This window comes from Manduca sexta, chromosome 27, assembly GCF_014839805.1.
Source record: "Manduca sexta isolate Smith_Timp_Sample1 chromosome 27, JHU_Msex_v1.0, whole genome shotgun sequence".
Taxonomy (NCBI): Eukaryota; Metazoa; Arthropoda; class Insecta; order Lepidoptera; family Sphingidae; genus Manduca; species Manduca sexta.
The window spans coordinates 16600358-16613301 of NC_051141.1; the positions used below are offsets into that span (position 1 = coordinate 16600358).

Sequence of the window (12944 nt, forward strand, 5' to 3'; positions counted from 1 at the left end):
CTAAAATATTTAGCATGCTTATTGAAGCTATCCAAGATTTAAAATATTTTTTCTTTCTTATAATACTAAAATATAATAATTCAGGCAATACCAATTCTTAAATTGCAAACTAAAATTTTATTTACATCTTATAACGTCAATCGAGGTGATTCATCATAAATACAGTGAAAATATTACTAAAACGTTTTTATGAAACGGTAGAAAATCATTTGGCTTTTGTAGCCTAAAGAGGAGCCACATGTCGGCGTGTCGCACAGAAAATGACTTCATTATGAGTTAATTTACATCGGCCGGAGACTAGGAAGCGTCCCTTTTTTACCTCGTCGTTAGACTGTTATTTATTAGCCCACTGCTGGGCCAGCAGCCGGCATCAACTTCATACTTTATTTAATTAGTCTCCTACGCATATAAATGGTTATATGCAGTTCGAGTTATCGTTTAAAATTATTACTCAATTATGTTTTTGATAAGTGAATGAAAAGGAAACAAAACCATACTTTAACAAGGTGCAAGACAGTGTTTAGAGTTCAATATTTTTATGTTAATATACTGCTATGCTCAACTAGAAATAGATTAGAAAATCTTTAATTAGGCCATATCGACAACAATACGACACGCAATAAACAACTCGGGGGAACATCTGCCGGAACGCTGTTACTTCAGATGTCACGTCACGTCCAAGCGGCCCGTTTATACCGCATTGAACACCCAATGCCTATTAGATTTCCTTACCGTTATTAAGATCTTAAACGGCATTAGATACAGGTCCTGAATTCTATTTTCAAGTGGAACTAGTTATGTGTAAAAGGCAATTTAAAAATAATTGTTGCTTGAGATTAGTGGTAGCACTCGATTTGGAAATCGTTGCTGTTTGTCGCTTTAGATGGAAATAACTTTTGCGGGTTTTGAGTGTATTAGTTACGTTTCTGCTTATAAAAATGTTTATGTAAAGCAAAAATTATAAATACTCGGTACATACTCATATTTGATAATAAAAGTCGTAACATATTAGCAAGCTTTCGTTATGATGAATATATCGCTATATGGAATATATTCTAAAAACTAGACGCGCCAATATAATGAAGTCGCGGTAAACGTTAGAACGAACGGCAAAATGTCGAACGATAATATTTAATTATATCATTATTTTATATTTCTTATTATGATTGTTTCTTTTTTTCCTTGAAAATGTCTTAGGAATTTTGTATTGGAAATGAAAAATGTTTTAACAATTAAACGTTTTGTAAGTAAATCTGTTTATTTCGAGAAATACTCATTAATGTTTCCGAATGTTGTGCAAGTGTTCCGAATTAATGAAATCAAGATAACATAACTCCTGGTTGATACGAAATATTTATATATTTAGGAGTGCAATGCTTATGTTTACATTTTCATGGTTAAACTTTGAATAGGTAATGCAATAATGAATATAGACAATTTTGAAAGACAGAAGTATAACAAGAAAAGTCTTTATTGACATGTTATAAGTTCAAAGACAAAATAAAATATTTTTTATTGTTTTATAACTTAACCTTAGCACTGTACTGTCCCACTGCTGAGCCCGGGTCTCCTCTACTACAGAGAGGGTTAATGCATCCACCACGCTGGCCTAGTACAGGTAGACTACATATACCTTCAACATTCTTGCAGATAACTTCTCAAGTCAGTGCTGATGGTTCCATATAACACGATTCCTGCCAGCTTCTCTTACGTAACATAAGTAAAATCTAATTATCATTGGAACAATTTGCAAACAGCATTTACGCATATTCGAGTACCTATATCTTGTCAGGTTTCCTTTCATAAAATGTAACCCTTCGCCAATGTCTTTAGTATGTCGATTCCCTCTCGATTTTTCCTTCTCCATTATAGAACCGTTTTATACCTTCCTTGGGTGAAAAAAAAAATTATCACCGATCACAAATAAATATTTGTAAACCCTACGAAGTAAATACCTTAAATAAAATTAAAGCTACACATTGGTGTACAACGTACGTAATTACGTAGAGTCGGCTACTATAATGATTATTTAGGCTTAGGATATTATATATGACCAATTAGAGGCGGGCAAGCCCGTTTAACGTACCTAGACTTGAGAAAGTTAGATTGATACAAGGCACGCTATACGTATGGAGAGCATATAATACAGCGCAATGTTAATTGCATTACTTTAAGCGCCCTGTATATTGTATCTCGAACACCCTGTATACAGGTTGGGTTTTTACATCTTAGAATTAGCCAATCGCATCTGTCCGGAAGTTGGCAGTGTGATGCCTCATTCTTCTGAGAGTAAGTAAGGCTGTTAGTCCTGCGCCTGGTCTCTCTCCGGTCATGTCGGATTGCTGTCTCACCAGACCGTGGAGAGTAGGAACAGGGAGTGCACCTGTGTATTGCGCACACTTGGGCACTATAATATATCCTACTTAGCTCTAGCTGATCACAGTTGAGATTGGCCGCCGTGGCCGACATTCGTCTAGGAAGGAATCATACAGGATCATTTTGACTTGGTATTTCTAAATTCACCCACATCCAATAATACATTTAAATGTTTTTATTATATATACCTACGTTTCAGGTTTGATTTTTGCTTATTACTTCTACGTTGTCGTGTTGAGCAATCTTTGCAATAACACGATTTATACTCATCATGAATATCGTAAGACAGTAGTATTAGGAATCCTAATTAATTATATAATCACATTCCACTCGTATTGACAAGTGCTAACATATTGATGTTAGCACTATTATTGTAAACTTCATACTCTAATAAAGCTCGTAAAATGTTTATCGTTAATTTTTCCATATACCCAAATTGGATTCATTTTTAATCCAAAAAGGCTAACAATATCCTATAAAATGATCCCCACGCGTATTTACGAAATTTAAGTGGCCACAATCTATTTTAGGGTCCAACAAAGAGCTTATTTACTTGCGTGTGGGTGAACGCGGGGGCATAATTAAAATAGTTTCGTTACACGCACTGAGACCTTCATTTCATTGCTCCCAATCTGGCATCTAAAATAGCCGTTTTGTGCCATAAAAATTTTTACCACCCACAATTGGGTGGTGTGAATTCCTGTACGTAGTCTGCCGACGTGGGCACAGCGTGGGACATCGGCCCTGCCTTTCACCCAAATACGACCGCGTTCCTGTATAATTGATATGGTCTGCGAGCAAACTGGTCCGGGGAAAAAGCCGGTCGCGAAAACAGCATCGGTAAAAACCGACCTCGCCATAAGGTGATCTCGCTTGGCATAATTTATTGTTGGGAGTAACTGCTTAATCTTGCCGACAGGTGTCGATGCGAGCCTAGTAGAGCCAGGCCTGCGACCCACCTACTGATGAGGTTTTTTCCTACTTTCGATATCGATAAACCGATGGCATTTTGCACATGTCCCAGGTTTTAAATAGTAATGAATTATTTATTGCGTTTTGTATGGACAAGTTTATGTTACATACTTAAATTTACAACCGCCTATATTTTTTGTTGCGCGCCAAATACGTATAGAACGAATGAGCGCGGACATCGAGTGGAAAATTATACCGAAATGTTATATGTACTTAATAACCACAGTATACCGTTCACTATTAGTGTATATAAATAATGTGTGTACGTGTACTGCTGTCTCTATAGCTAGATATTATAATACTTAGGCAGAAAACAAGTTATTACAGTTAAATTAAGAATGAATTATAATATTATCAAGTATTTGAATTTATAAGAAATGCTATTTTTACTCTAAATGTCTTAAAATGTGTTCCTACCAAATGGAACAGGCGCATTGAATTAAGTCCTAACGCGTGACATAGTTAAGGATCCTGCTTCTTAAACAACTGCTTATAAAAGAGAACGCGCGGCATTTAACGTGCGAGGAACTAATTGACCATATCTATCCAAACAACCCTAAATTGCTCAATCGAAAATAAAAAGCATATTTTTCAAACAAAAATTACATTTTAATGACACGAATTCGCTACCAACACTTCCTTTGAAACATGGGGTATGTTCTTTCGACCACAAAGAGAATATAAATAATAGTTATAGATGACAAATAAAAAATCCTGTGTGCCCGCCCCCATCCGCCGCTAGATTTATGATGCGTGCATAAACGGGGAACCGAACCTCGTATTTCGGTCTCGTGTTACGTGGGGTGCGCCACCCCAAGTTACAAGATACTTTGGAAATAGATTTGTAAGTATATAATTTTTAGGGAGGGAAAACTGCGGGTCACGGAGAAATTCAAGAAGTTTTTGAGATGAGAAAGCATTAGAGGAACCGTCGCTTCTGAACAACGTGCTTCGACGTGACAACAGCGCTTACAATTCGCCAGCGATCGTTGTACCGACCTACGAGCGATTGAAAATTAAAACAATTTCAAGTCTCTTCAGCATTGGACGTTACGCAGTATAAGACATTGAATTTTTTTCAATCAAACATTCCCACATTACTCATTAACGCAAAAACAATGCGGTCTTTGTTTAACACTGAAGATTGCCTTTCATCTGTGCATAACTATGGTAAGGGACGAAATCAGAATCACTATTTGTGGGTCCCGATTAAATTTCACTAGTAGATATCTGTATGTAAGAGGAGCAGTTTGAATTATATTTCAATTACGAGTGTGCTGGGTAAATTAAAACTATAATAATTGAAATACATATTCGTGTTACATACGAATAACGTTCATTACAGACAAAATTACAATACTAATTTATGTTACTAAAGTACTATATACTTATATTCAAGCCTATCCTCCCGGTATGGTAGGCTGAAATATCGGAATATTTGTGCTTTTTGTAACAAAATAACTAAGGGAAATATTAATAACCAAACTTACAAGTCCAACCCAAGACCTCATTAGTATCGCAGTCTAAATGCGGCGCTATAGACTATATAACCAGTGAATTGGCTGTTCTATACAATATTTCCCCGTATTTTTTACCTAACGTCTTTTTTAACATATAATTATACCATTCGTGGACTGAATTTATTAATTATAATTAAACTTGCAACGTATATTCGGCTACTATTCGGTATTCCGGCTATTCAGCTACTTTTATCCTATTCAGTCGAATATATAGGTACTAAAATCTCTTGAGGAAACCTACGTACTTGAGAAGTTCACTATAATAATTTCGAAGGTATGTGAAGTCTACCAAACCGTACTTGGCCAGCGTAGTGGACTGAAGTCTAATCCTTCTCAATAGTAGAGGAGGCCCCAGCCCAGCAGTGGGACAGTATTATAATACAGGGCTGATATAATTATTATCTAGGTACTACTACATTGAATATTTGTATTGATATAATTGGTTAAATAAAAATATTTATTTATTTTATTATCTTGTCATCCTCAAAGTTGTAAAACATACTGAACTTCCGTATTATAATACAAAAAGTATCAAATTTGTGTATGAATCAGAATTGTCATAATTAAAATTTAGAAATGAAAAATTACGATACAGTGGCACTGATTTAACACAAAACAGATATAAATATAGCGAAATACTTTTGCCAAATATGCTATGCGTTGCAGTTGTACTTATAACGTATCGAAGAGATGGCATAATAAGTTAATACAAAAAGACGGTCACGGGCCCCGCTTATTATCTCCAATCCGTCCCTGTACCTAACCAGGTTGCTTTGACACGTTAAAAACTATATTTCGAGGTTAAGCACTGTGCGAACATACGAGTGTGATGAACAATGGGTGGATGTGAAAATATCTGTTTCGTACCAATGCATACGGATTACATCCCAAACTATGTAGAAATATACTCGAGTTCAACTACCGGATGGGAACGATGATATGGTCATCAACGAGCATTTACGACCATATCATAGTAACAAAATATTGTATACAATCATATTGATGTATTCAGCATAAAGAAAACATATTAATTCCTTAAAAGCAGTTAAGTATTCACCTCAATAGTTTTTATAACTTATTTTCTGATAATAGTTATTTTTGAGCTACGTATAATAAGGTTCACTGCACAAACCTGTATTATTTAATAGTGAAATCTTTATTGGCTTTATATTATATTACTTTATTTTAGTTAGACAGAATGTTGTATTGTAAGCTCTAGGTTTTCCTATGAGAATAAATAAATAAATAAAAATATTGCTTGCTTAAGTAAAACCATCCCGCGTCAGTCTGAACGCGATAAACTACCTAACATTTGATTGGGTGTCTGAGGCCCTGGGAAGGACATAGGTTAGTCGTTATACCCCGAAAATGTATAGTGGGACTTTTATTCGGTAAATCTGTTTCACGCAGGCGAAACCACGAGAAAATGCTACTATATTATAAATACAATTTGAGTTTGAATGTTTGTTGGCAGTACATAATTGAATGGATTTAGATGAAACTTAATACACAGACTATAAATAAAGGAAAATTTTATCCTAAAACACATCTAGGAAAATTACTTCAGTAAGAATCTTTCACGAGAACAACATGTAGTGCAATAATACTGTTTTAAACCTACAAATATTTTCCTCATTTTATAACAACTATGACCGATAGAGTTAGAATTTATTGTTATAATTATATCGGCATTCGTTATTAGATGTTTAGCTGCTAGATCCTGCAAGAACCCAAGAGTTATACCACAATTAAGAAACGACAAACAACACCCCTAAAGAGTGATAATAATGCTTATTTATATTAGTGTTATTGTTTCCATGACCTCGATTTAACTCGTTATTTTAGTCATGGGTACTCTAGCTGTGAAATCGGTGAGAGACCTGGTTAGATTCCCGAGTAAGGAATAAAATCATTTTTTATTAACAATTCTAAGGTTGATCGATATGTAGAAAGTCGCTGTCCGAATAATTACCAATAGTATCTCTGTCTAGCAGAATCGAATCAATACAAAGCAAAACCTACCAGCTTCGCTTTTAGGTTCTATTCCGTTTGTCTTAGTTTTTATTTTGGGTTAAATCAGCCGTGATATGTTACTAAGGCAATTTTTTATTACCTTGGGTTATCATTTTCAAAACATCACTCTTCACCACTGCTGTCTAACCTTTTCAAAGATACAAGGTTACCTAATAGATACTAATGGAAGATATTCTCTGCTGTCCAAACTTCTACAAGCAGCGGTCATGATATAAGCACAATTAACATAATAAAGGTTCCGCCCTCGACATTGAAAGTCGGAAACAGGCATAAACTATAAATCAACGCAAAAATGCTAGCGTGATGATATGCCCTATTAGAGTTTTTGTTATTTATAATTATGATTAACACACGCACTGAAAAAGCGGCCAACTAACACACTAAGCCAAATAATAAGCAAATTTTGCGTTAATGTAATTATCATTACATTCGGGAATTAAATTATAAACATTGCGGTCGGAATTTATATACAAAAAAAAAATACTTAAATTAGAAACAATTGTATTTTAAATGTTAAGTATTCATTTTAAATGAATGTGGTTTCGGTTAAGTCAACAGCGTATTATAATTAATATCAAATCCGAACTTTTTACATCCACAAATAATAATTGAATATTTTTTATTCGAAACTAAAATATCATCCGGCCGGTAATTGAAGTAGAAAAGTGCGTATGTTTTGAATATTAATTTTGAGACATTAAAGTGTACTTCCTAATTGAATTGTTGCGGAAACTTATATCCTGTCTGTTTATCCGTTTAGAAATCCGTATTACTATTCGTATATTTCGGCCTTTAAAATTTCGTCGTATTAAATTTTAAAGGCCGAAATATCCATGCATATTAATTATTTTTACGTTTTTGTTTCAACTGCGAGAACTAATCACTAACTAGACGTGAATTTAAATTCTTTACTTGCCAATACTTGTTTAGTTACCCAGATTAAAGGTGAAACAAAATGTATGAAAATGGACCTTAAGCTATAACCTTAAACTATTTTTCGGATTCGGGGGACTGCACCCCTCCTTCGTGAAATGACAAAGTCTTCGAAACGTCGGGACAAAATTAAACTATAAAAACCGCGAAAAAACCCGAAAAACAGTTTAATTTTAATTATTGCCCATCCGTCCGGGCGGTGTGTAGCGGCGGTAAGTCGGTTCATTGTAATAGAGTATGATGAACTTGTGCGTCGGACACGCGATCATTTACGTGCAAACAGGTTCCCGCACTCTGATCTTATTCGGACCACGTTTCGTTCTAGTTTTCGGCTTTCGGCTTTACCACATAATTGTATTCGGCTTTTATATTTGGAGTTTAAATAGGGTAATGGAAGTAAGGTTGATTTCGTTGAATATTATATGAATATCAGTAATGCTGAGGTGGCTTCGGCATTTGTAGGATGGATTATAGGAGACCGACAAAGAGTGTTTATAAGGCGAATGTGAATGGAGGAGCCTGTAGGGGTCGACTGCACCGAACATTCGAATGTCGGATATCTGATATTCTTAGTAAAGGACAGGTCAAAAGTACCCTGGACTGGCGGGAATCCATGAATAGATTGATGAAGGTGGAGGAAGCGCGAGAAGTATGCCAGAATCGTGCAAAGTAGCAATCAATAGTCTCTGCCTAACCCTATGGAATAGAGGCGTGATGTATGTATGTATCCAATAATGCATTCCAGAATATGCATAGATCTCTTATAAGATAACTTTATTTCTCGATATTTGAAATAATTTTTATTTCTAAGTAATTATCATTGCGAGGAATCATTTTAAAGCTAGACGAAATTACGTTACTAACTAAAACGTATGATTAGGTTTAAGGCTGGTCATCGTGGGTTGATACAAATTAAGACGTTCTGCAAGGTCAATACGGCTTCAGACAATCATCCAGTACATTTCAACATAACTTGAGCAACTACGGAAGTGAAGCAACCGCAAGATAGCATAACCTGCAAATAAAATTCTCTCAGCGCGATAAAATCACAAACTTAGTATATAATTCACAAAAAGATAGTGTTGTCTTTAACCATTCATAAAATGACGATTATAATTAACATAAAACAAATTATATTAATTTCTATCTTTCGAGTTTTATTTTGTAGGCGGATAAAACAGGGCCTTTATGCGTTATTAATAAAGTCAAAATAAATATTGAAAGAAACCTTAAATAATACGTAAAGACAACATCGGTGGAGATAAATTGTTTTCATTAACCTAAAGATTGCCTGCATTTTGTCGTACCGGGACACATTTTATAACTGAAAATATTATTTATTAATTATAATTCGTATTTAAATAAGCAGAATCTAATTTAAGGAGACATTCTGTTAGGATCACTGCAACGTGGAACTGACGCTAGGTTTGACATTTTCTCCATTATAAGGGACCTACCAAAACAATCACGGCATCTTTTTCGTCTGAGACTTTTATAACAATATTCAACACTTACCGTGCATAATTTTAAAACGGATTGAAACTATGTGACTTATTATGCCGGGTAACATAGCAGTGGTGTATGCACGTATAGCAAAAACACAGGTCCGAGGAAACGCGTGACGGTTAGCAAGCCTACTCGGCGCCGTGGCGAGCCGAGCTCGCTGCGTCGCGCGTCGATCGAGCGCCGGCGGCCAGATAAAGACTGGTTCCGATATCTCAGGGAAAAAATGTTGAAAAAAACACACACAAACGGGAAGTCGCCGGCGATAATCTGCCGAACGTAAGTGCAGTTTTGACTTTAATGTGTTAATAAAATTGTAAGCGTTTTGTCGGCGAAACGGGCCCCGGGATGGAAATGGCGCCCCGGCCTCGAATCAACACATTGTATATCGAATGCACATGAACTCGCACCGGCCAGCGTTATGATTGCAACTCACCGAGATTCGCCGTCATGATTTCTTGGTCTTTGGGTTTTTTCTTCCTGGGACGCCCTTTCTGTCGCGGTGGCGGTGCCGTGGCCCCGTTGAAAAAAGGCCCTTTAGGAACGTCGACTTCCACCCGCGAGAAGTCGGGGGGACGGATAGGGGGGGTAGTGGGGCCCGGGCGGCGGCCCCGGGTAAGGCCCCGGACACATCTGCGGCGGGCCCGGCACGGCCATGTGCGCCCCATATTCCGGCATAGTTTCATAATGCAGCCTGCAACAGAAGTATGTGTTTGATTTGCCACTTGGAACTTGTAAAACAACTAATTTACGACTGGTCTAGCGAATGCAGCAAAGGTCATGAACCTAGCAGATGCGTTTTTTTGTGATGTAATGTCACGATATCATAAATATTTATTTACGTAACAGCTTTTGGTTTTCGAAAATTTAATTCGCTAAGGTGCACAACATATGAATTGATAAGCAATATACGTCGGAACTTACGAAAGGAGAAATATGCATAATAATGGGAAAATGTTGAATGTCGACTTAAAAATACGAACGTTAAACTATTATACTAAATATATTTATTAACGAAATACATTCGAGATAATATGTTCTGTAACACGGTTTGAAGTCTCAATCCCCTTTCTCGTACTTCATAGTCCCATTTCGATAAAACTTGGACAGGACATCCACTCAACACTCCAAGCTCAATAAAAATACGCATCAAAAGATAAAGACGAGCTGAAAACACATCACATGGCCAAGTTTATCGCCTTTACATGAAATGTCACACGGTTAGACCACCTAGATTAACATAGGCTACTCTTTACCCCGGTAATTGCTGGTGGGATATATTTTATATCCACCCGGATAGCGACCACCGTACACAAGTTGTTGAAAGCCGCCATAGGTGCCCATGTGTGTCGCGTTAGGATCAGTCTGTGTCGGTTCCAAGAGACCGGCATAACTGTGACTGTCGTGGGGTAATCATCTCTCGTCAGTCGACATTCCATTGGACCCCATTCCACTTACCGAGTAGTAGTAGGGTCACGAAGTATCAAGGGTCAAGTGTAGTGTGGTCACTTTGCCGTGCGCATCAAAATCAGATTCTTAAACATATGGCGATGGAGTCGATGGAGGAACCTTAGTTGCAGGAACGGGTTTCACGCGATCAAAGCCGCTGCAACACCTAATTTTATTATAGAAAAATATGCTCTATATATACCTGCAGTAGACAGCTGAATCTCTTATGCCGAAGGTGTCGCCCTTATTGAGCGGCGTGTTGCACAGCGCGCAGGAGAAGCAGTGAACGTGGAACACCAAGTCCCGAGCCCTCATCACCAGCTCCGAAGCCGAGATGGGAGTGTTGCAGCGAGCGCACCGCTTTGACCCGTATAACCTGGGAACAAATGGATTGCTTGTAGAAAAGGCGATAATGGAAGGCACGGTAACAGTGGTAGGTTAGCTAGGTTAGGGCTCATGTCCTCGCCGGTGAGGATCGCGACGCGTTATCCTTCTATTTTCCCCTATCTGCCAGCCCGAGCTGGTTACTTCGGTTTGTACCTTATTTTTATTATAAATTTTATCCCTAATTTAAAATGTCGATAGTTATATAAGTAATTTTAATAATTATTTAGAAATAATAATAATTATTCTTATGCTTTGTTTTGACGTATCATAAGTGCAACTTTGTTCGCCTACGTGATAAATAAAGTATTTTATTTTACGGTGTACAACTTATGAATAGTTAAGCTCCGCGCAGACGCTGTCGAATTGTTTCCGAAATAACATTACTGATGCTGCTTTGAAACAAACTAAATAACCTTTAATTTTTATAGTACAGTGTAGTGTTTGGAAACAAGTTGAGCGTCTGTACGACAACTAAATCACATAAAGGAAATATTACAGCTACATGGAATATCTGACTGATATCTATGGTTAATATGTAAAAACAAGAATTAGCCGAAACCATGATGATTCACAAACTGTATTATTAATATTATTTCTTATTACTTATAATCACGAAAAAAAATCGAGATGGCATATCTCGTATAATAAATAAACAATTATTAGCATGTGTCTTCGCTCATATGATTTGTGACATAACACTCCTATTTCCGTCAGGGGTTAAAAACTTCGTGTGAAATTTTACTAAAACCGCTTTAGTGATTTAACCATAGAGTTTATTTAGCATTTATTTGTATATTTATCATTGTTTATGATATCGGCGATTGTGTTAGCATGAACATAAATTATAATCAAAGTGTCATTGTCAGTAAGCTTTACGCATGATCAGGCGCACCCTGGTTGAAATACTAATCAGGCATTTGGATTTGCTTGAAGATTCCCTCTGTATACCTCTTAATTCGCCGACGACCTACACACGCAACACCGAGGTGTCCGAAAATTTCTACACATAACTATTTAGACACAAGTGACCAGTCATTCGGACTGCCCCAACCGGTTCTGATCTCACGTCCCCTTGTTCTCAGCGTACATTTTTGCACCACTTCCTCAAAATTGAGACGATGTCAAACATAACTCGGTCTAACATGCGCTAAGTGACGCCCAAATAAACATCGTGAGATTTTCCTCTAAGTTAGATGTGAACAACCTTAGGTATCGGTAGGGTGTTGGGTTAGGCATTTTATAAAATGTCCGGCTAAAATTATAAGGTTCAAATGTCTGTCTACTGTTGCAACGAATTTCAAATGCCGATTTGAGTTTAATTTCTACTGTATTAAGTCTATTGTTGTATAATTCATAATGTATTTATGATAATTATATTTCGTCTACCACTGTAAAACTTTGGAGACTATGTATACCTAAATAAAACATTATTAATAAATAACATCACGCAATCACTCAGAATTCTCCAACAAAATTATGAACTGATGTTTAAATAAACATTTCGAAACAATTAGACTTTACTGCTAAATTGCAATTTCCCAGTTTGACCGCGACGCGTACATAGCGACACCGGTCACACCACGTGCTACGCGCGGGTGTTAATACATTATTTATATTACATATACATACCGCCAATTCACACAACTCTAATTGAATTTAATATTTTAGAGTCCAATTTGTTTGTAATGCGACGCGGGGAAATTTTTCGGTGCAAAAAAGCTATAATTTTGCTAAAAATAACTGGACGTAAATACGCAAAGGATCCCACAA

General features: G+C 36.6%; 1 protein-coding gene across 1 annotated transcript in view; it reads right to left on the reverse strand.

Moving 5' to 3' along the window:
• The window catches only part of LOC115439926 (protein apterous), a 100315-nt gene that overhangs the window by 25863 nt on the left and 61508 nt on the right, over positions 1 to 12944 (reverse strand). The window contains 3 exon segments of the mRNA XM_030164004.2: positions 9775 to 9910; positions 9912 to 10032; positions 10990 to 11163. Of these exon segments, the coding sequence (XP_030019864.2) occupies positions 9775 to 9910; positions 9912 to 10032; positions 10990 to 11163 (431 nt within the window).